The 26,744-nt window shown below is 40.5% G+C and overlaps 1 protein-coding gene across 2 annotated transcripts; it reads left to right on the forward strand.

The window, feature by feature from the left end:
* Positions 1–1,860: 1,860 nt before the first annotated feature.
* Positions 1,861–26,744, forward strand: LOC141783399 (guanine nucleotide-binding protein G(I)/G(S)/G(O) subunit gamma-2). 2 transcript variants are annotated; one of them, XM_074660684.1, is made up of 5 exons: positions 1,861–1,988; positions 8,675–8,760; positions 19,814–19,890; positions 25,113–25,231; positions 25,861–26,744. In XM_074660684.1, the coding sequence occupies exons 4-5, from the start codon at positions 25,145–25,147 to the stop codon at positions 25,987–25,989; spliced, it is 216 nt and encodes a 71-aa protein (XP_074516785.1). In that variant the 5' UTR covers positions 1,861–1,988; positions 8,675–8,760; positions 19,814–19,890; positions 25,113–25,144; the 3' UTR covers positions 25,990–26,744. The 2 variants fall into 2 exon arrangements, with proteins under 2 accessions (XP_074516785.1, XP_074516784.1); XM_074660683.1 differs by lacking the exon at positions 1,861–1,988 and having other exon boundaries at positions 8,530–8,760.

Below are 26,744 nucleotides of genomic sequence, written 5' to 3' on the forward strand. Positions count from 1 at the left end.
AACAACAACAAAAAAACTGAAAATGAGTCAGATAAATAGACTTTTTTTTCCTGTAATAAATTAATGGGAGTAACCTCAGGTGTACAGAATAAAAAATAAAAATATATTTTTGAAAAATAAATACAAAGAAAATAAAAGAAAAAAATAAATAATTAAATTAGATTAAATTAAATTAAATTAAATTAAATTAAATTAAATTAAATTAAATTAAATTGAATTGAATTAAATTAAAATCAAAATTAAAATAAATTATAATAAATAAAGTCCACATTGACAGTAATGATAATTATTGGATAAATCCCAAACTACAGATAAAATAGATTAACTTTACCATGTACGAATAGACAATTTAATTGTTAGTGCTGTTAACATAAATCAAACTTTATGATGTCATACAATTTAGCTGATCGAGAGAAATACATTTCATATGCCATAAATCCATTAGTCTGCCAAAATACACTACATCCAAATGAAATGAAAACATATACTACAAAAAATATAAAATACAGCACGGTCGGTCGGTCAAAATAAGATAAGAGGGGCTGCCAGGTATAGTAAATTATATACATAATATACATGTTTTTAACTTATATCCTGAGTGAATGTGGTATTTGGACAATAAAGTACACATTTCAACTGTGGGAGCTTTTATTTAAGCATGGATTAACTGCATTTATATTAATTATAACAGCATAATATTGGATGGCTGATATTTTCCTACAACAGCTTAATGCTGATGAAACATAAGTGATCTGTTTTCCTAGCTGGCCTTGTTGTCCCTCAGGTGAAGTAAAGTTCATCCGTTAAATGTACCTCATAAATCTAGGTGACACTATTGACCTGGCATTGACTCGTGAACAGCATGTATTGTATTTGTTCCTGTTCCCTTCTCTAGCAGAGTGACGGTAACATCAGGCCCATTGTGTCTCTCAAACTGAGATAAGGATTATTAATTTTGCTTTTATTTCATCCAGTTTTTTTTTACCTGCTACCGGGGGGCTGTTAGGCCAAAAAAAAACAAAACATCTGTCTGGAGCCGCAAAACATTTGTGTATTGTGATGAAGGTAACACAGTTTATAGTCTAAGTATATAGAATATAAGTCTAATGCAGTGAGGGCTAAAGTGCAAATGTACTACAGAGTATTAGGGCCACATTGAGGGAAAAAAATCAGAGATTACCAGAATGAAGTCAGAATATTTCGAGAAAAAAGTAATAACTTTACGAGACAAAAAGTTGTAATATTACGAGAATAAAGTCATAATTTTAGAGAAAAAACACGTAAAATTACTACTTTATAATATTATGACTTTATTCCCATAATAATACAACTTTTTTACTTGTTAACCTATGTCTTTATTCTCGTAATATTATGTCTTTATTCTCGAATAATGTGGCCCTAATACTCCGTCGTACCGTCGTACCATAGATCTACAACAATGATAAATAAAAATGAAAAAAAAAAACAGTAAGACCCACTGTACCTATCTTTTGCTTTTCTTTTAGAGTTTTGTGAATATATATTTAAAGTAAAAAATATTAAAATACATTTATGTTTAGTTTTATGTGTTTTCTGTCACGTATTTGCCTCATTTATTAGGTACAGGTAAAGTGTGGTCGCATTAAATGATGATCTCATGGGTTGCTGGCTCTCTGTGGTCACAGATCTCTGTGGTAACAAGCTATCTTTTGCTTTTCTTTTAGAGTTTGTGAATATATATTTAAAGTAAAAAAATATTAAAATATTTTTTTGTTTAGTTTTATTTGTTTTCTGTCATGTATTTGCCTCATTTATTAGGTACAGGTAAAGTGGAGTCACATTTTCTGTGATGGTGACGTCATGTGTTGCTGGCTCTCTGCGGTCACAGGTTTCTATGGTAACAGATTTCACTCTAACACCGGTCTCCATTAGAAGTACACCAGCTTCTAATCAATTAACATCTCTTGAGTTTTAGACACCTTTCGCCATTTATGTTGGGAAGAAAACAGGTAAGCAAACTTTGTGTTAATATTGACTTTTTCCTGTCTGTTTACCAAAACAAAAAGTATGAACATAGAAGTATAATTGTGAGTGGAAGAAGAGCAATAACTACAAGACAACGGCGATAAACAAACAAACGGCTGCAATTAACTACTTAGAAAGTTAAGAAGTTATACTTTAGTTTTACACCATTAAATTAACTGAAAACATTACACGATAATTTATATTAACCTATTAGCTAGTTAGTAGTTTAATAGAAAGTTAGCCGAAAAGTGTCCGAAACAGGAAACAGTAGTTTAGCTGGTAACATAGCAACGGCTAACCGTAGCTAAAGCTAACTGGCTTAACAGTAACAGAATAGCACCGACTGACATCTCAGCTTCTGACTCAAGTGGAATTAATATGATTTGTGGTAAAGATATCTTTAAATAGAATTAATAATAAACTCATCTACAATTTAATATTGTATTATAGTATTGTTTATTTATGTTATTGATTTCAATAGAAATATTAATGCAGTAGGAGACTGACAGAGTCGCAGCTGTGTATAAACTGTATATTGTGGAAGAGATAACGTTACTCAGAACCTTTACTTAAGTAGAAGTAGTAATAACACAGTGTAAAAATTCTCAGTAACAAGTAAAGTCCTGCATTCAAAATCTTACTTAAAGGGACTGTTTGTAGCTTCTTACACATATACGCTCGCATGTGACTACGCTGTTCAGACTCAGACTCCAACACAAACTACACGGAAGCACCAAAACCTCAAACTTATATCTAGTGAAGCCCGTCTTGCAAAACAGTGTTGGACGCGGTCGGAGGACGCGGGGGAGACCGTAGCTTTGGTCTACAGGGCCGGAGTCTCTGCGGTACTCTGCTCCTCTGCCTGCTTGCCTTCACTCAGCTCGCTCCACCTCACGTTCATGCGCGCACACTACACACTGCCGAAGAGTTAGTTTAGCTCTGAGAATATCTAGTGAATGTACAGTGGAAGTTTGTGCAGAAATAACTGCTGCAGCTCCTCAAGACCAACAGAGGTTTTCCGTGTCTTATGAAGCTACGGGGCTCCGCAGCCAGAAACGTTATCGTCTCTGACCGGGTGCAGATGTCTCCCTCCGGCCGCGGTCGCGAGGCTGAAGCAGGAAAAGCCAACACTAGGATCAGCATTGATTCATGGAGAGACCTCCGTCTGGTCAGCTAACATTACTGCCAAGCAGGTGAAATATAGAGTGATATTGTGGTTTTAGCTGACGTGTGTCGCCTCACTGTTTTGAGCGATGCTCGTTTTTTATGTAGAGCAAGCACAAGCGCGAGCCCGACGCTGACTTTCGTTGACTTAACGGCCACAGGTGTCGCTGTTAACAAGCATTTCTGATTCTTACAAACAGTCCCTTTTAAGGTACATTTTGAACAGATAAAAAATGTGTGATTAATTTGCGATTAATCATGACTAACTATGGACAGTCATGCGATTAATCGCGATTCAGTATTTTAATCGATAGACAGCCCTAATATAATATATTATATTTTATACTAAATCATATAAACAAAGAGACAAAAAACACATGTCCAGGCAGAAAACAGGAATCACTAGAGAGAGAGTGATGATGTACAGTTTAAGAGAAAACATGGATGCTTTCCTCAGCGAGCTCCACCTCCTTCCTCCGACACAGATAACGTGTCTCCCTCTCTCTCTCCCTCCTCCGAGCTCCACAGCTGTACAGGAAATCAGTCATCCACCATCCACTGCTGTCGCCATGGCAACACAGAGGGGGGAAATCCATTCTCTTTCTCTGTCACCTCCCCCTTTTCTCCCCTCTCCTCTCCTTCCTTTTGTCTTGTTGAATAAGGTGTGCAGACCGTGTTCATGCATTGTTTTTAAATATAAAACAAGTGTGCCGTCCTTAATGAGGATTTGTTCCATCAGCACCTATTTTTCCTCATCTTATATTCTTCTTTCTAGAGGTTTCCTTCCATGCATCTTATCTCCTCATCTATGAGCGTGTGTGTGTGTGTGTGTGTGTGTGTGGGCGATCATTTGAGCTGATTGTTTGAGAGTATTAGGTGACAGTGTGTCTCCAGCAGCAGTGGTGACCTCTCCGTAAATCCCATGGGGCATTGGGGCGGCTCTGCTTGGCTCGGGCCAGCAGCTGCCTGGAGGAGCCAGATGGTCGCAAATCAGAAATGAAATCCAGGCCCCCCCCCTCCCGCCAGTCGTGATAACCCCACCCCTCGTGCACACAAACACAAACACATACACACTCGTATAAACACTGCTCTTACAGGATCATTCGAGCATCCTTCATCCTCCTCTTCCTCACCCAAAATCACGATTGATATGTGATAACCTTGTTAAATATGGTCATATTTTAATTTAAAATGAAGGATTACATTCTCTTTTTTTCCTGAAAAGCTGACATGTATTTCAGCTCCACCCTTTTACTATTTATCGCACTAGAAAAGGCAATTTTAGTGATATCAAGTCTGCAAGTCATCACATCTGCCTGTGTCCTCTTAGAGGTGGATTAACAGCACTTAATAAACTAGCCTATTAACCAAAACAGCTGCACTGACACCACAAGGTTCAGAGATGATCCCAGAGCCGATAATAAAACAGTAATCAGATTACAAATAAACAAATCTCTGGATTTATCTCTTCTCCAGTGATGGAGGGAGGGAGGGGTCTCACTGTTACTGTCTCTGCTGATGCTCAACGAGCCCATAACGTACTGTAGCTCCCAACCATGGGTACTTGTACCTCAGGGGGTATTTCTGCAGCTGGCAGGAAGTACATGAAAAGTTGCATGCATGAAAACATGTTGGCAAGTGAGCAGGGAAGTTGAAATAGCTAAAAGTAATGGATAAACAGTTTAGTTAGCTTAAAGGTTTTCTATATGATATCCAGAGCATTAATATAGCAGCAAAGAACTATTTGCTATGTAAAGACATAGAGGAGTAATGTCTACCTAAGCAGCGAATTAAGTCGCTCTCTGGCTAACTGGCTAGCTCACGGCCGTCGCTCTGCACTGCACTCATACGGCGGTTACAGCTGATAACGCCGCCCCAATCGACGGCGCTGTCGAGGAAGCGTAGCACCCACCCTCTGGTTCCCCCCCAGGTTAAAGGCCCAGACTCACCACCCCGACATCAAAGAACTAGCGGCGATGAAGCCCACCAGTTGCGTCACGCCGCCTTTGTCATGGCCAAAAAGCTGCACTCTACAGACTACAGCCGACGGCCAACTATCTCGTACGTTCTGCACCTGTGTGACATGAAATAACTCTCCACACCAGCAGGCGCCGGTAGTCTGTATTCGTCATCCAAAAAGGGAAACAGGAAGACCGAGGATGGCGGATATACAAGCCGTTGTTATGATACGTACATGAAACAAAGCTGACCATTTTCACACCACTCTCCCTCACCACTTAGCTTCATTCCAGATGGCCATGTCGTTGTGAAAATATCGGTGTGTTGGAATGATCAGATGATATGAAGATGAAAAATGAGAAGAGCCTTCTGTGTTTTTCCTCTTGACTTTACTCGTTGGCTTGCTTTCCTCACATTCGTTTCTCTTCTCTTGCACTCATTCGTTTAAGCTGAACAACCAATCAGTGTGGATTTCTGTCACAGACGGCCGTCGATTCAACATGCTGAATCGGCCAAAAAACTCCAACACGGGCAGACTAGAGCCGACGGACGCTCACTGACGGCCCCAAACTGTCCAACGGTTTGGTGTGTCAGGGCCTTAACACTGTTAATAATGTCAGCAGTGTTGCCGTTGTTTTCACTGTTAGCGATGTTAGCACCGTTAACTGCGAGCCGCCGGCTCAACCGTCGCCATGTTGAGAGCCGGGGTGGCAATAGAAATGCTCCCAATATCTCATTTAGCACCTTTAAAGTCATAACAAATAAATGAAATATTAAAAGTGATGGATAAATGGTTGAAACGTCCAGCTTCTCCAAGTAGTATGAATGCAAACTTGACCAAGCAACCTAAACATTGATGATTAAATTGTATTTAAAGAAGTATATAGACAAAAATATCCCCATCTATATAATTACTAGTGTTAAATAACATCCAGTTCATAATCCATTCATAAGAACACATTTGGAACATGACAGACGGTGGTGAACTTGAGCTCATCTCAAAGCCCTGTTGGGGGATGTCAGGCTCTAAATGTTGGAAACCACTGGCTTAGGGGACCCAGGAAGGGCTATCACGGATCACTGTGGTATCCTGGTGACAGAGGCTTCCTGTGTTCGCCTCCACAGGAACCATGACTCACTTATTCTCCATCTTCCTCCTCCTCCTCCTCCTTTCTCCGTCTCTCCTTGGATGTGTACTGTTACTGTAAGTTTCACGGAGAATAACATCTGCCTGAATGAAGCTGAGGAAAATGTGATTCACAGAAAACGTGACGTTCAGTTCAGACAGTAGGGCGAAGATGAGTAACAGTAGCTGAGTTTACCTTCAGGCAAAGCACGCACATGCATGGAAGCAGATGTACAGTGTGCTCTTACAAACACAAATATGTGCAAACATGCATGCAGTTAGAAATATACAAACTAGGAAGCTTTTAAATATTTTATAGTCCTCTTAATTTTTATAAGATGTAAAAACAATACACAGTGACATACAATCATGCTGATGGCTGACATCTTTTGGAGAATTTCCAAATCCTGTCGAGGGTGCTAGGGTTCTGTAAAAGGTTGAAATCTTCAAAATTTGTAAGTGTGCAAGACTTAAAACCTCTCAGTGATGGGCTTTTAAATTTAACATGTTCCTGTAGCACCACTTATCAGCGAATTTTGCAGGAATTCTTAGTGTAGATGTGTGAATTTGGTTGCAATGTTCAAGAGTTACATCAGTTTATGACAAAAACTGTATGGCATATTACAATATTGAAACTTTTTTCAGGCTTATAGAAGTATTTTATATACAAATTTTGAAGAAGATTGGAAGAAATTTGGAGGATTATTAAAAGTCTACAGCTATACTAGGGACTCTGTGAACCTGTACTTAAGCTGGGCATACACTGTACGATTTTAGCTCGTTTTCTGGCCTGAATTTTGAGCCACACGACTCATTTTAGATTTGCACCGAATTTCAGCTCCGCCGATGTCATTTGTCGTGCAGTGCACAGGGCGGACCGAGGACTGATTAACTCCTCCCGATCAGCCATCGGACAGTCGGATGAATTTCTGACATGTCAGAAATTTTGGTCGGCAGGCTCTCTCACAGTTGAAGCAGAGCCACGGGCCGATTCCATTTGCCTTTTTTCCATGTACGCCGGCGCCTCATTTTTGTTATCATTGTGACCCGTGCAGACCTCTGCTAGCAAACAAACTTGACCTGCCTCGGAGCTTACAAACAACTCTTTATTGACAACTGTCAACAGCCAAAACGGCCCTCAGGGGTCGACGGGACCGTACAATATGAGCACTGAGGTCGTAGCAGACGATAGGACCGTACAGTGTGAGCACATAAATCGTGAGCTTTTTCTTTAAATTGCAAACTCGTACAGTAGGAGTAGGAATTACACAACAACATTTCTAAAACCGTACAGTGTATGCCCAGCTTCAGGCATAGCAGTCGTTTGAGCCAATGCTAACTTTAGTATGCGAATATAGTCATGATAAAAATCTTAACATGCTGATGTTTAGCAGGTATAATGTTAACCATGTTCACCATTTTAATTTATTATCATGCTACCAATTGCTAATTAGAACGAAACACTAAATACAGCTGAGGATGACGGTACAAGTATCTTGTCATAAACAAAACTATTGGACAAATTAAAATTTTGACCTGATGGTGGCGCAGGATGAAAAGTCAGAGTATAACCAAGGTTTTTCAATTCATCCTGAAGGGAACATGAATGTCTGTACCAAAATTCCAGGCAATCTATTGAGTAGTTTTTGGGATATTTCACAAAAAACAAGACACGTAAACATTCACACAAACATATGGGACCAAGATCTTGTTGATCTCACCTTAATTTAGAGTATCCAGAAGATCCAGTATGTAAATTTTCCAACGTGAAAGAGCAACGCTGTTTGTTTATGCGTGTTGGTGCACAGTGGCTGGGACAGTCTTTCTTTTTTTGTTTTAATCTTTGATGGTTTCACTGTAATAAACAAGTGGTTTAAAGATTAAAAGCCTCAACTCTGGCAGCGCACATGTCGTGTGTGCAATGCAGGATGTTGTTGTTGTTGTTGAGGGTTGACTCAGGTTTTTTTACATGCAATGCCTTGAAACAAACACAATAGCCAAAAAACTTAAATGTGAGTTAAGAGGAGGGAAAACAAGTAGCTGAAATGTATGCAGGGACCAGTGTGGATATTTTTCAACACGGAAATCCAGCTAGTCCAGCCTGTCAGCTGTCCTGGTATGCATTTGTTTACTGTAGGTGTTTAGAGAGACAGTCAATGCTTTTCCTGTGGACCTTTGGGAGACAGAGTTGGTCCTGATAGCAGAAAAGAGAAGCAGGGAGGAGGAGGAGGGTAGTTTCTTGCAGCCTGAGCGTTTGGCTGAAGGGTGGAGACTCAGAGCAGCAGTGAGGAGGGAGGCAGGGAGGATCTCAGCTGGAGCAGAGAGAGAGAGAGAGGGAGAGAGAGGCATACAGAGAGAGGAGTGTGTGTGGATGTACTCGCCTGCCTCGCTGACTGACTTGACTGTGTGTGTGTTTGACAGAAAGAGGGGAGGACGCGTGGATACTACTCCACAGGACTGGATGTGTTTGGCGTCACAGAACGAGACCACACATACAACAAAAAAAGGTAGGATTTTTTTACATTTTTTGTGGGGTGGGGATCATTTATTTTCTCTGTTTTGATGGCATCTGGGTTACTCGCATCCAAAACAGGGTGTGTTCCAGAGGAGGAGGGGGGTTTTTCATATCCACGCTGTCGTTTTGTCAGCGCTCGAGGGGCGAGATTGATGCCGCTGGCTGGCTTTACATCATGGAATCCCCTCCTCCCTCTAATATCTCTAAAAACCTCTTTGCTGTCAGGTGAGCTGCTGCTTTTATATCCCCCCATCTTGCACCTCCGTTCATACATGTGTGAGGGGAATAAGAGAATGGACTCCCTTCTCTTCTTCCTCCCTCCTTCTTCTCCCCTCAGGATTGGGCAGATCTTATAATTTGGAGCCAGAGGAATTAAGGGCATCTGTTTCAGGGGCATATTTGCACAAGAAGAGGGAATGAAAAAGAGAGCTGTGCAAAAGGGGATGCGAAAGACAGAGGTGGCAGAAAACCAGAGAGGAATCCCACAAGCCTCCTGTGTGGTTTTCCGTCCATTCTCAACTCGCTCGCCCTCCATACCGTGAGGAGAAAGCAGTCGACCACACACAAGCTCCATGTAGCGGTTGTATCAGGCAGATGGCCGGGAGAGGAGGAGGTGGATGAGGATGAGGAGAAGGGGGGGGTTTGGTGTTTTTATGTTGCTCATAGACAGATACAGTCGCTGACAGCGGCATGCATTCACAGGAAAACCGAGAAAACGAACACAGACGTACTGTTTTTTCCCACTCTTAGCTTCGTCACACGATGGCATCGTCATGTACTACTCCCATCCAATCATGTGTGTTGCGTATCCAGGCCTGTTACAAACGCACACAGCGAGTCAGAATTACGCAAGAGCTCAACGTCCGGGCGTCTCGTACTGTATCTCGAGGGCAAGCAGCTCCAAGGCCACAGACTGTTTCACACACATCGATGTTGAGGCTAGAAGAGCAGCTTACAAAGTATCCAACAATAAACAAGAAACATCAAAAACCTTGAGAGTTGACGGAGCACAATGGATAGTGTTACAGCTAGAAAGCAGAGAGGGAGTAAGGGAGGAACGATGAGCCATCCACGCCTTATTGACCAATTTGACCTCTCCTCTCCCATCACTGCCTTCTCCCTGAAACATCCTTCCAACCCCAGGCTGAGCTTCCTAAAAGCATCATTCTTGCTAAAGTCATCTCTATATGAACCTGCCTTTTCATACTTTAAAACTACTTGTTTCTCAGAGATGTACGAGGTTTCAGAGGGAAGGTAACATGCGGTAGGAAGGATGTTGTCACACTGAAGGCTTCGACCTTTGTCCTCGCTGCACTTGTTTACTTCTCACAGTGTTGATTTTGGGTTTTAAGCGTATTCAGCCGTGCTGTGGTCTGTCTGGATAGAAGCATCCAGAGCTGTTTTTAGGGGAAAGCCCAAGTCAAGTCTCAAATATTGTCTAACCAAGCCCCAAATCCTTGAAAGAAAGTCCAAGTCAAGTCTCAAGTTTCCAGTCAAGTCTCTATTTCTGTGACTTAGGTTGGACTAAGTCTGACTGAGCCGTTTTCAAGTCTTTTGGGGAAAGTACAAGTCCTCAAGTCCTTGTCCAACCAAGTCCCAAGTAAAGTTTCTAGTCCTTGAAGTCTTTAGGGAGTCAAGTCTCACAGCTGTCATGTCCAAGTGAAGTTCAGAGTCGTAATTTTTGTGGGATTTAAGTCTGACTCAAGTCCAAGTCTCCTGAACTGTTTTTAATTCTTTTGAGGCAGGTCCTAGTCGAGTCTCAAGTCTTGTCCAGCCAAGTCTAAAGTCAGGTTTCAAGTCCCTGATGGCAAAACACGAGACTTGAATAGTAATAGTTTTGCTTTCAAGTCAAGTCTTTAGGGAATCAAGACTGAAGCAATTTAAATATTACAGCAGTCAAGTCCAAGTCAAGTCTTGAGACCAAATTTTTTGTTAGGTTGGACTCAAGTCTCAAGCCTGCCAGAGCAGTTTTTAAGTCTTTTGGGTCAAGTACAAGGCAACCTTCAAGTCTTGTCCAACCAAGTGTCAACTAAAGTCTCTAGTCCTTGAAGGCAAAACATTCAAGTCTCACAGCTGTCATTCCCAAGTGAAGCTCCAAGTCCTCATTTTTTGTGTGACGTAATTTTTTTCAGGCAGCGGCGTGTCCAGCCAAGTCTAAAGTCAGGTTTCAAGTCCCCAATGGCAAAACTGGGGATTTGAATGTTTTTGCTTTCAAGTCAAGTTAAGTCTTTTGTGAGTCAAGTCTTATAATACTCTGCCAAGTCCTAATTTTTGTGACTTAAGTCTGACTTGACTCAATATCTCAAGTCTACCAGAGCTGTATTTTAAGCCTCTTGCCACGAGTCTTGTTCAAACAAGTCTCAAGTCCTTGAGGGAAAAGCACAAGACTTTGTTGTTGTTTTTGTGTTTAAGGCTCAAGTTAAGTCAAGCCTTTAGGGAGTCTTGTCTCAAGAAAGACAAGTCTCACAGCAGTCAAGTCCAAGTGAAGTTTCAAGTCCTCATTTCTTTGTTACTTAAGTTTGAGTCAAGTCCCAAGTCTTGTCCAACCAAGTCTTAAGTCAAGCCGCAGGTTCCTGGCGTCAAAACATGACATTTTAATGTTTTTGCTTTCAAGTTCCAAGTCGTCTTTAGGAGTCAAGTATCACAACTGTACAAGTCCAAGTCAAGTTCCAAGTGCTCATATTTAAGACTTGAGTCTGACTCAATTCCAAGTCTCAAGACTACCAGTGCTACTTTTATGTTTTTTTTGCAAGAAGTTTGACACAAGTCTGAAGTTCAAATCTCAGGGCCTTGAGGGCAAAACACGAGACTTGAATGTTTTTGCTTTCAAGTCTGCAGTTCTCACAGCACTCAAGTCCAAGTCCTCTTTTTTGACGTCCTCTTTGACATCTTTAGGGAGTCAAGTCTTCCAGCAGTCAAGTCTCAAGTCAGCATTTTTGTGACATATGTCTGACTCAAGTCCAACTCTCAAGTCTTCAGCCTTGGAAGCATCAGCTACAAATGGACGTTTCTGACAGCTTGAATGAAATCACTTTCATGAACAAACCTACAGTTGTGGAAACGGTCCGAGCAGCACACTCAAACTCTCAGCAGAATCTAAACAGGCCCGGATGTTTGTAATATTGTTAACAGCCCAGGAGTCTGGTCGTGTTATTCTTGGCATGCTGATTGATTCCAGAGGAAAAGTATGTTTATGCCTCCTCACTCAAGGCAAATGCAAAAATCCTGCTGATACCTTACAGTATAAGAACAGAGAAAAGAGCTTTAATGCACACAACACTTGGTAAAACTATACTTTTGTGAAAAACAGGGCAGCATGTTAACCTTTTAAATTTGGCGGCCACTTCCAAATATGATTTCCAGAGTGGAAAAAGAAGCTCCACATTTCCTGCCAAAGTGTCCAGGGGAATTTAAAACAGCCCTCTCACTCACAGCCAAAATTTCACCAGCATTATTTGGCAGGTGACTGGTGCTAATTTTCCACCCTGGTCACACAAAAATGTGGATTGTTTTGTATGCTTCTAAAGTATGTAGCTGTTCCTGTGACAGCAGTGTCAGGCATTGTTTCTACCCCACTAACCACACTGCTGTTACATAACACGCATATCAAAGGTTTTAAATGCGAGTCTTTAAACGTTTGAGGAAAAGAAAACCACTTGGTCACTGCTTTAATCTAACAAAGGAGAAACATGCCGGGCCTTGATCATTTGATTTAATAAACATAATAGACCACATTTGTGCTCCCTGGAGCAATAAGCCGCCTCCCTGCTGCCTCCTTGACTCCCAGGGGATGCATCATTTCCTGGGCCACTGCCTTCACCCCTCCCCCCTTCTGGGACCTAGATTAACCCTCAACACACACATATACAGTATATATATACACACACACCACCATATCTAAGATGGCAGGATGGGCAGGGCATGCTGGGGGTGGCACAGATGTCCGGACTAATCGAATATTCACGGGTGGTGGTGGTCTGACCGAGAGGCGGCGGCACGAGGAGGGAGAGGGGAAGAGAGTTAGGGTTAGTGTACGATTTAATAGAGACTAATACATCGAGAATTAAACGTTTCGTGTCAAGAACATATGAATGTGATGTGTCATGGTCCTACACAACTATAATATGCCATATTTAGAAAGATGCTGGGTAATTATCAAGAGAGATTTCTGTATTTGTGTTTTTTTCTTTCCTCTTCTCACTGGTTTGAAGTGGACGGGCTCTGTTGGAAAAACCAGCCTGATTTGGCTGAATCGTCATTCCATTTCACCTCATTCATTCAGCCTGACATCCTGTTCATGTTAGCCCATTCCTCCCCGTTGGGAGACAAGGTTATTTTGGTTTGTTTTGTCGTGACCAGTCAGTAGCGAGTGACAAATCTGTCTCACTGATGTCATTTTCAGTCGACACAGAAGCTGTAGCTTTAGCTGTTGATAGAAGTGACAAAGAACATACCGTATGTTAATAAGAAGCTAAAGACAATTGGTCATTCCATTGCAACATCAGCGCCCAGCAGCAAAGCTACACTTCCGCCATTTTGGACTGAAAGCAACTACAAGATGCCAGTAAAACGTCTGCCAACAAAGTGCTGTACAAAAGTAAAACAATTTTTTTTTATTCTGTTATCATTTAATGTCTACCGTAATGGCCAATGTTGAATAAAAATATTATAAATATGCATACTATTATAACTATTTACTTATTTATTGGCATTTTCAGTGCAAAATGGCGGCAGTGCTACCGCAGCGTCATCTAGCGGCTGTTGTCAAAAAAAGTTTTGTCTCTTTGCTTCTAAACTCTTTGGGAAAAAACTGATGTCACGTATTTTTCATGCACCTGTATATGTTTTCAGAATCTGATGACAGAAAACCATCCGTTTATAACTAAAGATGTTTTTTTTTCTAATTTAAACTTTAATTCTTGCACATATGCATATGTTACACAATATACAATATTATGGAGAAATACTTTGAGAATTGAAATGAGCTTTAAAGTGTCCAATAACTATAATAATGGCATACAGTATACTGTACATAGGGTTAGCATTTTAAAAAAATCATGAATGAAACAAAACCACAAGCCTCCTTCCCACACACAGTATTGATCCAAACCACTGAGGTGCTGTTATAGTAAAAGAAATATAACACTCAAGGTATTCAATGCATCATAATTAGATTAACATGCTGTAAATACTAAATGTAAGGCGATGATAAGATTTTCCTCTGCTGCATGTACGCACTACAATACGTTAAGTTTATTCCAGGGACAAGTTGCCAAGAGATTTATCTAAAGAAGAAATACAAATTGTTATAGTAGCAATTAAGTTTGATGCAAACAAAATATAAAAAATACAGTTAATTGTGGACAGACTTCAAAAACAGGACTCAACAACAACAACAAAATTACTTTAAAAGACATAGATGCAGATCTAAAAATCATTTAAAAAAATAAGAAGATGATGAAGAAACTATGGAGGACTGAACCTGCTAAAATAAAAAAATAAATGAATAAATAAATGACTCGATAAATAATAAATATGATGATTCATTTATTTTTGTATTTATTTTGTATTTATTTTTTAAATGTATTTACTTATCAATTTATGTCACATTTTATTAATTGATTAATGGCTACATTTATTTTCAATATTTTTGCTACCTTTAATGACACATTTATTAATTTATTTTTGATTTTGGCAGGTTTCGTCCCCCACAGAAATATCTACTTCTTCTGTTACTATCATACTATTACTATAATTTCTATATTACTATTAGCATTAATAATACAGCATAAAACAAAGTCAGTGTTACACAGATATCAGCTCTAGCAGTAGTTGTCATAGAAGTAGGGTTATTGTTTTAAATACAGTACAATACAGTACTATTCTGGGACTGTTCAGTTCGATATTAATGGCTGTTAGAGGCTGTTGTGATGTGAGCCTGGAGGTCAGCTCCAGGTCTCTAACAGAAATAGTGATGGAGAAGGACGCTCAGCTGTCACAGGAGGACGTCATCTCCCCAGACAATCATTGGTTGTCAGCTCTGCTCTCTGTGTCCCGTCTCTTTATCTTTGTGTACAGAGGGAGGGGTGTCCTTTCTCCTATTCAAGGGCAGGGATCCGTGCTATATTACATCTAATAGTCAATATCCATCTTGACTGTGTTCATTAATAACTCCGGAGGTCAGTTTTATGTTACTCCTCCTTTGCTGCGGTCGCTGTAAAAGCCACTCTGGAAGGAGATATTACCGTCACATCTCGGCCTCTTTTGTCTTCCTGATAAACTTTATTCCTATTTATTTATACTCATTCTGTGAAACCTCTCCCATCAATTCATGACTCTGTTTGTTTAGCTGAATGTGGCCTTCACTGCGTCCTGTTTCACGGTGACATCGCAGCCTGTACCTCATTGTCCTATGACACACTGAGGATGGTACAGTCACTCAGTCACACTGTGATGACTGAACTTTCTGCATGTGAGTACTTTTGCATGCTAATGCACCACTGCGTTCTTGTCTTTTTAAGAAATAATTATTATCATTTGTATTTTTGTTTTTTAAAGCTGCAGTTGTGTTTTATTTTTGTAGTAAAACACACAAAAAGGAAATGACTCAGTCAGCACAGAACTGTATTGTGTCGGATTTTACAGTTACAAAATTGGAGTCAGGAGTTTTTGTGTGTGATAAACAAAGTAGCATCCCAGTTTTTCCTTAAGCATGACATAAGCATCAGCCTTATTTAAAGGTACAGTGTGTAGGATTTGGCGGCATCTAGTGGTGTGGTTGCAGATCGTGCCCAACTGAGTACACCTCCGCTCACTCCTCTCTTTCCAAGACTGCGGTAACGTAAGCGGCCGAGTGCAAAACCGTGGTAACGCCGTTCACCTCGCTCAGAGGCCATCCTTACCATAATAACACTTCTTTAGGAGCAATGGAAGTCAGACAGCAGCTGGCAGTACCACAGTTTTGCCAGAGTATAGAAGCAAAGAGACGAAACTCTGGTATTTTTTTGCCACTGCCGCCATTTTGGACTGAACATGCTTACTATATTAATAATATTTTTATCGTTCAACACAGGCCATTTCAGTAGAATATGACAATAGAATAGAAATAATTTAGTTTTACACTTGTACGGCACTTTTTAGGTGGATGTTTTACTGCCGTCCAGGCCGACGTTTTCAATCCCAAACGGCGGAAACGTAGCTTTGCTGCTGCAATGGAAGAAACAATTGACTTGCACTTCTTGGCAATACACGTTCTTTGGTTTTGCACTCAGTGACTCACGTTATCGCAGTTTCACAAGTGTGTCGGAGAACTACGGTGGCCGTCAGGTAACATAAAAACATGAAAGGCTCTCTCTAGAGCCAGTGTTTGGTTTGTCCGTTCTGGGCTACTGTAGAAACATGGCGGACTCTGTGAAGCGGACCCGCTCCCTATGTAGATATGAAGGGCTCATTCTAAGCTAACGAAAACACAACAACTCTTAGTTTCAGGTGATTATACACTAATGAAAATACAGTTATGAATATTATATTCCATTGCTGCTAATAGACCCCCCGAAATGTTACACACTGTTCCTTTAAAGGGTCATTCCACCCAAATAACAAGAAAACATCTTTGCACTTTATCAGAAGATCTTTGAGCGGTAATTTGCCACCGTTGTCATTGAAAACTTGACATGCATAGCAACAGTAACTGTGGGGGGCGGGGTTTGTCGGCCCTCAAAACTTAGCCTGCGTTATCTCTGAGCAGGGGTCCCATCCTGCCTCCTCGCGTCCCTGCAGACCCTCGCAGGTTAATCACTGGCTCTCCAGGGTCCAGATGGCTGAGCTAGGGACAGATTTTTAATTACCACGCTCTGATTTCACACCCTGGGCATGACAGAGGACAGAACACTCCCTGCCTGGCCGCCTTAATTTACCTCTTTGGATGGTGTAAAAAAAAAATGACGATAAGGTGTGCGCTGCAGAAAGAGAAAGAGGGAGAAAGGGGGGCAGGAGAACTGAACTGAGAGTCAGCGTGTGTGGGAGTGCGTGAGAGATCATCACTCTCGACAGGCCAGGAATTATATTTTCCTCACCAGGATGTTTCCTGCGGCGCTTAATCACCCTTTAAGTCAGCGACACCCGGAGTCGCGCATCAGCTATAATCACATCTGTGGAGGGCCTCGTCACGAACATAGACCCCCCGAAAACCCGGAGGAAGGGGTTCAAAACAGCGGCAAATGGCAGGGGAAGGATGGCGGAGGGGGTCAGATTGATCCAGTTGCGTTAGCAGCAGGACGGAGCGTGCTGGGGGTGTTTCAGCTCCATCATTGAACACCTGTCTGCCACAGAGGGAGGGATGGGAAGCAGAAGGCTAGAACACAGGAGAGAAATGGATCACCAGCTGGTCCCATGATGCACCTTTTCTGTCTTTTTCCCCCTACTGTGCAGTTCAGTTCAAGATGCTTTACTGGCATAAAAGTAGAGAACAATACTGCCAAAGCATTAAGATAAGTTGTATCATGAATATGATGACATAAACAGTTCACAGGGAAATCAAATTCAGCAACGTTTTTAAGAACAGTCGGCTTTCTTGCCCTTTTTGCAGCGTACAGTAAACTGATCTAAGAGTGAAGAGAAAAACAAAAAGTAGACAGTGAAAGATGTAAAAGTGCAGTCAGGACTTTGAATTTGATATAACACTTTGACACTTTGCTGCTGCTTCAGTACACAACTTTTCAAATATCACAGTACTTTGTTTTAAAGCTCCATCTTCTTGGATCAACTGCAATAATCAAAAATATATATCATAATGTCCTTAACCTACAAATACAACCCGGTCTCACTCCCACCTTGCCAAATAATACCGCCGATTGGAATAATCGGATGAGATGAAGATGAAAAATAAGAAGTTTTTTCACTTGACTTTACCCGTTGGCTTGCTTTCTTTACGTCCGTTTCTCTTCTCGTGCACTGATTCATTTAAGCTGAACCGCAAATCAGAGTGATTTCTCTCACCGACGAGCTCCGCCGCCGTTTGCCAAAAAAACTCTGACACGGGTAGACTAGAGCCGACGGTGAGGGACACACTGCAAAAACTAGGCCAACGGATGCTAACAGACGGCCCCAAACTGGCCGGCTTGGTGTGTCAGGACCTTAAGTTTCAAGATTGTATTAATAGATTTGTATATTGCATAGAAATGATTAAAACCAGTGGGTGCCTGGAACGGTAGACAAAATACATCCACGTTTGTAAAACACAGCAGCATGGCTTGCAAAATTGTTAGCTTTAATATAAAGTGATTTATAGTAAATAGCTGAAACATACAAAAACTCTGGTATGGTTCTTTTAACTGCAGCACACAAACTGTGGAAACACAATCACTCCAATATTATAAAGCCTTTAAACTTTACTTTCCTAACCAGCAGCACACAAACAGCAGATGATTGTATACTTTTCCTGGGAAACTCCCAGATGTAAATGTGACTCTGATGAGTGATGAGCAGGATGCTCTGAGCAAATAACCTTTCATCACACAGTCACAAGTTACGGCTCATGTGACTCTGAAAGGTAAATGTCAACAATGGCGATTAGTTGTTTAAACTGTGTTTTGCATATAAGAATCCTGAAACGCCTGCAGCACCTTTCTGGTAAAACTTCACGCAGTCACGCAAAATGTGAGCAGATGCTTTCATTTTTTTTCCATTTGGCTCATGAAACATTATATACTGCGTACTGACATCATGATTAATGAAGGAAATCTTCTCATGTTAGTTTCTCTGGCAAAAGTCAACTTTTTCAGCCCAAGACCGAACGCAGGGTATGAAGCCTCAATATGTTTATAGCACTGACCGTTGTGTGCCCTAAGCATTATTTATTGAAAACTGTCAGGTACCAAATGCTGCAACAAACATCTGGTCTAATATACTTATTTTTTTATCAGATAGTTCCTGATTTAAATCAAACTTTTGCCAATAATAAACTATTTTAGGCATGCAACGTTCTTGCATCGTTGTTTGTTTTTTAGACAACATTTGAGAACTTTGGCATCTTTTGTAAAATTTAAAAACATGTAGAAAAAAACGTTGCTTTTGTCTTGTGAAGCACCCAACCAATGGTAAAAGAATCTTTGTACTGATAAAAGTGATTATACAGCTTGCATAGCACAGAGTAGCAGCACAGATTAATGGCTCCAGTGAATCAGGAGAGGTGACAGTACAGTACAGTAAGATCTCCTGCTCTTCTTTGGCTTGTTTTTTAAAATCTATGCAGTTTCGACGTTGCTAAAATACTCTGGCTCAGGGGTTTCGGCTGCTGTTGGCGAGGTTTTTGTTAATGGATGCCTTACTGTAATGTTGCGTTCCGCCGTGATTTACGACGGGTGGAATTCCCTTCCCTCTGCAGATCTGCTCAAGCACTGTAATTGGCCCATTTATCAGAAGCAGCAGAAAACTGAGCTGCAGAGTCACAGATGCATTAAGAGTGGATCTGTTGGACCAAACAGGGGCAGATAGTGAGGAAGAGGAGGAGAGGTGGATGGATCCGCACCAACAGAAACTAAAGGTTAAATAAAATAATTTGACATTTTGGGAAATACACTCATTTGCTTGAGAGTCAGATGAGAAGATCGACATCGCTCTAATGTTTGACAGTGGTATCGATCTTCTCATCTAACTCAAGAAAATTAATTAAGGTGCGAAAGTCAAACTATTCCTTTAAAAGCAGAACTGAGGAAGATAAGGCCTTTTCGTTCTAATTATCACCATCAATAACTGATCTTTACGTCACTATTCCTGACGCTGGTGGACTGATTTCATTAACATCAGACGGAGGCAGGCTCAATGATGTTTCACTCTCATCTCCTTGTGTAGTTTGTTGTGGTGTTTCTCCTCAGTAGAGTTTGTAAGAGCGAGCTGTGACATTCTGACACACAGTGATCAGAGGACACAAGACTCGGCGTAATTTATCAGGAATGCAGGAACGGAAACGTGCAGCGCTTAGCCTCTTATACTCATTCTTCTCTTCAACCTCTCTTTATCTCTTCTTTTTTTTTGTCTATTTGCAGAGAGTTGGGCGGATGCAAAGTGCTGACTGAAGTGCAGGCAGACACCAGGGCAGAGTGCGGAGGAGTAAGCAGACAAGGTAAGTCAAGACAAGCAAGAGGAGGAGGCATTGTAGGCGATGTTCACAGCAGCCAGTTTCATAATATTACAGCATGAGTACTGCTTTCTACAACGTTGTAGACAGCCTGAGTCCATCTGAATGTATTATTTATCAGCGCCTGTCGGGATGTCACTGTTATCAGCATGTGAACACCATGTGCAACATCTCAGGATGGTATTTTAGGCAGCTGACCGATAGGAAGGAAGGAAGGAAGCACAAGAGGGTTCATGATATACAAATGAGCCGAGTAGAAGCAAGTGGACTTGTATCATAAAACAGAACACACTAAAAAAAACAAGATAGAAACAATCTACTCTCTTTATTGTTCATTAAACCCTGTCAGTTTAAGGCAGCAGCTGTTCCTCTGGGAGTCGACACATGCATGGCCATCCTCTATAAGCCACCGTCTCCTCACCCCTCCCTCTCAAGATATGAAAATGTCAGGGTGGCATTTTCGCTCGCTCCACTGACAATAAGCAAGAAAATGACTTTGTAGACACAGCGACAGCTCTGCTAAATAGTTTATGACGTCTTTTATGTTCAGCTTTTTTAAACAGCCAAGTCAAAATATAAGTGAACCTTAACACAAAATGAATGTAGGTGTTATTCAGATGCAACACATTTCTTAAAATCATTTTCAACATTATACCTGCTAAATAAATTGCATTTCGCCAAAAGTGTTTTATGTGCCCAAGTACTGGGCCAACTCAACACAATCAAAATTGGGCGTTTCTTTCCTTTGTCCTCCAGCCTCTCAATTTGCTTTTATGGTATTTATTTAGAACATCATCTCAAACTAGGCTTTTGTGTCACAGTGTCTGATTATTTTCTGTAAAGAACAGAGCCCTACTTTTATCTTCGACATCCCAGAAAGCTTAAAGAGTGACATCTCTCCCTATCAATAGTCTGGCGATATACACTGGCCTGTTTTGACGTCTCCCCCGAGTGTTGAAACAATATTATGGCCTCGATACGAAAGACGCCAAAGACTAATTTCTACTTGTCAATCACACCTCTGTAGTAAGTCTCTGACCTATTTTTATTTTGGTGATGGACAAAAGTTGTGTGCAAGAGTCCCCAGATATTTGTACATAATACTGACTTAAATTCTCTTAAAAGTACATAATTCTTTATTAACCTGACATGTAATACGAAATATACTGGAAAACTCTGTCTGTGGTTGCAGGACAGCTGACACGTGGCTTCCACAGAGAGACACCAGATTGTAGACCCAGGAGTCCATTAATGTAAAGGTCTGGAGTCCCACAGGACTGGAACAGATTATTTAGTACTTCTTTCTATGCCCCAAATGTCTCAAATTGTCTGAAAACATTTTGAAAAATATTACTAAAATGTCCAAAAATGTTCCAAAAAGTATCAGTAAAATGTCAGAAAGATATTAGTGAAATGTCCAAAAACGTTCCAAAGAAATATTAGTAAAATGTCAGAAGAATATTAGTAAAATGTCCAAAAACATTCCAAACAATATTAGTAAAATGTCAGAAAAATGTTCCAAAAAGTTTCAGTAAAATGTCAGAAAGATATTAGTAAAATGTCCAAAAATGATCCAACAAATATTATTAAAATGTCAGAAAAATATTAGTGAAATGTCTGGAAGCATTTTGAAAATATTAGTATTATTAGTAAAATGCCCATAAAAAAACCCATATATGTATATATGTATATATATATTCTATGTAACGTTTGGGCCTGCCACCTACTTTTCTAGTCAAACTACATTAACCGTTTTCCTTCAGTTACTGACACCAATAACAACGTAATATGTTTTTTTTGGACTCCCATCAGAGATTAAATTAAAACACTAGGACCTTAAAAGGTGAAGCAGTTCTCAGAGTGAGAACATCCAGGATCCTTCAGCTGCAGCGACTATAAAACATAATGTTTATGTTCCACTGTTAATACTGTGCAGTCGACTGCAGGTTGTGCTCATAAATCCTCTTCCGATTGTCGTTGGGTCGAGACTTTCCAGCCCGGTTCGTAGGAAATGTCTTAGTCCTGAAAACGTGTGAATTAAGTAAATATTGTAGATTTTCACTCAAACTTGTATTTTAAAACTATTTCCAGTGACTCTTAAACTGACAAGGAATAATATACAAGTCTATTAACTTTCAAACACTCCACATCTATATTCCCTTCTTATTATATTCCCTTGGATGAAAACTCTTACTGTTACGCTCTGCTGCTTTATCAACAGTCCTGAAACGTTTAGTTTATTAATCAATTAGTTGATTGACAGAAAAAAAATTAACAGCTATTTTGATGATTGTTCTTTAAGAGTATATTATATTATATACTTAAATAACCTAATCATTGCACTAAGTTAGCATACAAAATACAGTTTAGCATCTAACTAGGTAGTGCAAACAGTGACAAATAATGTGGAGATCTCACCTCCAGCTCTGAGAGCAAGAGATCTCGCCACTTTTATATAATTTTCTGATATTTTATAGAGTACAAAATCAAAATATGAATCACATTTAATTAACTGTAGTATGTGTCAAGCTGCTATTCTGGTAGGTTGCATCACTGCATCTGGAAAGTAAAGATACTAAATAAAACAGAAGGGGGAAAAGACAATCAAACACCAGATTTATTATCACATTAAGTCCGATTACAGGCACTCCGGCAAGCAGTCAAACACTAATAAATCTAATTATCATGTGAAACAACTGTAACCGGTGACCCTGCGCTGGTTTTTTATTGATGATCAGGTCAGCGGGGTTCAGGTCGGTGTGACAGCAGCAGTTCATCGTTCCTGATGAGCAGGTGTGCCATCGTGGACCATCAATATTCATGCTGAGCTCCAGCACCTCGCTGAGATCAGTCTTGACCCCACACTGAGTCATACCACAGTGCATACAGACGGAGGACGGAGGGGGAGATTGATCACACACCAAGGAGGACGCTGTTTTAGAGCGCCCACAGCTTGATCCATTTAATCAAAGAGGTTATAAAAGACACAGGAGCATCTTGGGACACTGTGTACCGATACCGACAGGTGACAGACTAAAGGAAACACCTGAATACATCGGTAAAGAAGTGCAGACCGGTCACGAGGAACTACTAAACAGTTTGATGAGGAGGAAGACGATTATTAACAACAAGTATTAGCATCAAAATATACTTAAACTATCAAAAGTGCTAATTTCAAAATGATACCTATATGGTATATTATATTATTCAATTATGATTATTGATGCATTAATGTGTACATCACTTTAATGTTGCAGCTGGTAAAGCTACTTTATATACTGGGTAGGGTAGTTTAAGTAGTAGTGCATGAGGAGGTGTCCATAATCAGGAATTAATGGACAACGTGGCGGCCAGAACTGTCTGACGCGCTCTCCATTAACGCAAGTCCATTAATTCCTGATTATGGACACCTCGAAGGGCATTATCCTGTTTATACCATGGTCACTTGCCAAAGAAAAAAAATAATTAAGACCATTAATTAGGGCTGTCAAAGTTAACGCAATAATAACGTGTTAATGCCACAAATTTCTTAAACACATCAACGCAACTTGCAATTTTTAGGTTTTAGTGGGCTCAGTTTTAAAGCCAGAATGAAGATACTTTCATATGAAACTAGAAAACCTAAGGAATCCATTGGTGCCAACCATGGCATACTAGCTTGTCGGGAAGGAGGCTAAATAACGTGCAAAGTTACACAAAATTTTGGCGAGGAAAAACTGTCATGGCCATTTTCAAAGGTGGTCCCTTGACCTCTGACCTCAAGATATGTGAATGAAAATGGGTTCTATGGGTACCCACGAGTCTCCCCTTTACAGACATGCCCACTTTATGATAATCACATGCAGTTTGGGGGCAAGTCATAGTCAAGTCAGCACACTGACACACTGATTACTCACCCCATTTACCCACTACCATGTTGATAACAATATTAAATACTTGACAAATCTCCCTTTAAGGTACATTTTGAACAGATACAAAATGTGATTAATTTACAATTAACTATGGACAATCATGCGATTAATCGCGATTAAATATTTTAATCAATTGACAGACCCATCATTACATAAGATATTACAAACAAATGAGAGGCCAAGAGTTGAATAGCGAATGGGATGTGACATGATCACTTCTGTGATAGAAAGTATCAGTAAGTTCAGAGGGGCAGATTCATTTACTTCTAGCTTCAGCTGGTGTGTTACAGTCGCCACCCTGTGGTGTTCAGAGGACGAGGCACTGAAGGACTAACATGACACTCAGTGTTGCAAATGAAATATTCAGATTTTCTTGTAGCCATTAATATAGAACGGTGAATAAAAAAAGATATATTTAGCCCATATTAAGCTGGTGGCGGGACAAAAAAAGAATATTAATAATAATAATTTATTAGTTAATTATATTTTGTATTAATTATCTAAATCTGCAATGTAGGTAAAGTTTTAAAAGCAACATAGTGAAGTGAAAAGTTCAATATTTCCCTCTGAAATGCAGTAGAGGTATAAAGTAGCAAAAAATAGAAATACTCAAGTAAAGTACAAGTACCATAAAATGTACTTAAGTACCGTGTTTGAGTAAATATACTTACTTTCCACCACAATAAAACAGTCTGTTTTACAATAACAGAAATGCAAGTAAAGCGTTGCTGACGCTTTGTAATATCTGCTGCCTGCGAGGTGACCTGTCTCACCTCGGATTCAATTTATCGATGTATTGTCCTTCCCATGATGCAGCGGGAGGACGCTGTGTCCCCGTGTGACACGCTGACTAAGAAGTGTTGAAAAGTATGAGTCAGCTTTAAGAAAACCACCATTACCAGTACAAACTCACTTCTGAAACCAGTAATGTTAGTTATCTGTTTATCTATTTTAAATAATGGTGCTGGACAAAGACTCTCGTCCCAACATCCCTCCTCCTCCTCACTGTCATGGGCTGCCTAGCAACTGACACCATAAATATTATGCCTGTGTCTGTGATATGTGTGTGTGTGTGTGTGTGTGTGTGTGTGTGTGTGTGTGTGTGTGTGTGTGTGTGTGTGTGTGTGTGTGTGTGTGTGTGTGTGTGTGTGTGTGTGATAATCAACGGGTTATCTGTAACTAGCCCTCCTCTTAGCATGTCTGCTATATTATAGTGCCGGTCTTCCTCGGTGGCACACTGTGGCTGAACTGAACTACGATGTTCAGGATGTTTGAATCTCTTTCTCTTCTTCGCAGGCAGAGCACACGAGACCTGACTGATTGCGCCCATGGCGAGCAATAACACGGCCAGCATCGCACAAGCCAGGAAGCTGGTGGAGCAGCTGAAGATGGAGGCCAACATCGACAGGATAAAGGTGAGCAGACGCGTGTCGTCAGTGATGATGACAACACGCGGTTAGCTTAGCCTATCTTAGCTTAGTGTGCAGATTGGAAACGTTGAGTGAGAGAGCGAGAGAGAGAGAGAGAGAGAGACGGGTTCTCCAGGTTTCCTCCCAGAGTGACCTGTCATGGGTGTATCCCACCTACAGATAATGAATGGTTGTCTGCCCTGTGATATACAGGTTGACTTGTCATGGGTGTACCCCGCCTACAGATAATGAATGGACTTGGTTCAATATCCTGACAGGTGTACGGGCATTCAGAAGGACATATCAGGACATTAAGAAGATAATCTGAGGGTTTCTGGACAATATTTGTCATTGTTTTGTCCTGTCAAATGATTTCCAATAATAAATATATACATACATTTGCATAAAGCAGCCTATTTGCCCACTCCCATGTTGATAAGAATATTAAAATACTTGACAAATCTCCCTTTAAGGTACATTTTCAACAGATAAAAAATGTGCGATTCATTTGCGATTAATCACGATTAAATATTTTGAATCGACTGACAGTGCAAAAGCGAATATTTCCCAAAATGTCTAACCACTTCTTTAACTTCATCTTTGTATACTGACATGTTGTGTCTGTTTAATTCCAGGTGTCAAAAGCAGCGGCAGACTTGATGTCCTACTGCGAAGCCCACGCCAAAGAGGACCCGCTGTTATCGCCGGTGCCAGCGTCAGAGAACCCGTTCAGGGAGAAGAAGTTCTTCTGCGCCATCCTGTAAACTCGGCACGGCCCTTCAGCTGTCTGCTCAGTGTGGGACTTTGAACGTGAACGTTCAGAATACGTAGAAATCTTCTAGTAGGAGGGCACGGCGATTATTGCCCCCCCTTCCCCTTGTTCTCGAATGGCACCTTAAAGAGTGCGAAAATTAAAACCCACAGAGTTTACATGTAACTATTAAAGGGGTTGTGATTGTGATTTTTTGAGGCGTGTTGCAGCATGTTGAAGGGGTCTGTGCTTTTAGATGACACAAAAAGGATGATGATGATGAGTGTGATGATAACCCAGAGACGTGACGGACAACCTACCAAGTCTTCAGGTTGTAATGTGTGCAAAACAAAAAAAAATAGATAAAATGAGAATAAAAATATTTTGTGGTTCTTTTTGGGACTTCCAAATGTTCTGTTAAATGGTTAGTGGGTGGGTCGAGTGACGTAGGATCGCAGACTAAAATACGTCTACCGCTAGACGCCACCTGATTATTGGAATGTTTTTTAAGTTGTTTATGTTTACCTATCACCTAGATATCTTTCTATAACTGTACGTGAAACAGCTCTGTTTTTTGTTTTTACACCAACAGGTTAGTGAAAGCTTTTTTAATGGGATGTTTGAAACATTCGACTCTGTGATCCTGTCTGAAAATCAAGTCTCTGTGTATCGACATCTATCTGGCAAATGTGATGCTCCTTCAGATACAAAACCCTCTTTCTACTGTTTGTATAAAATGACTAGCAAGTAAACTGTGCTGTGCTGTGA

The sequence above is a fragment of the Sebastes fasciatus genome, chromosome 15 (genome assembly GCF_043250625.1).
Source record: "Sebastes fasciatus isolate fSebFas1 chromosome 15, fSebFas1.pri, whole genome shotgun sequence".
In the NCBI taxonomy this organism is placed as follows: Eukaryota; Metazoa; Chordata; class Actinopteri; order Perciformes; family Sebastidae; genus Sebastes; species Sebastes fasciatus.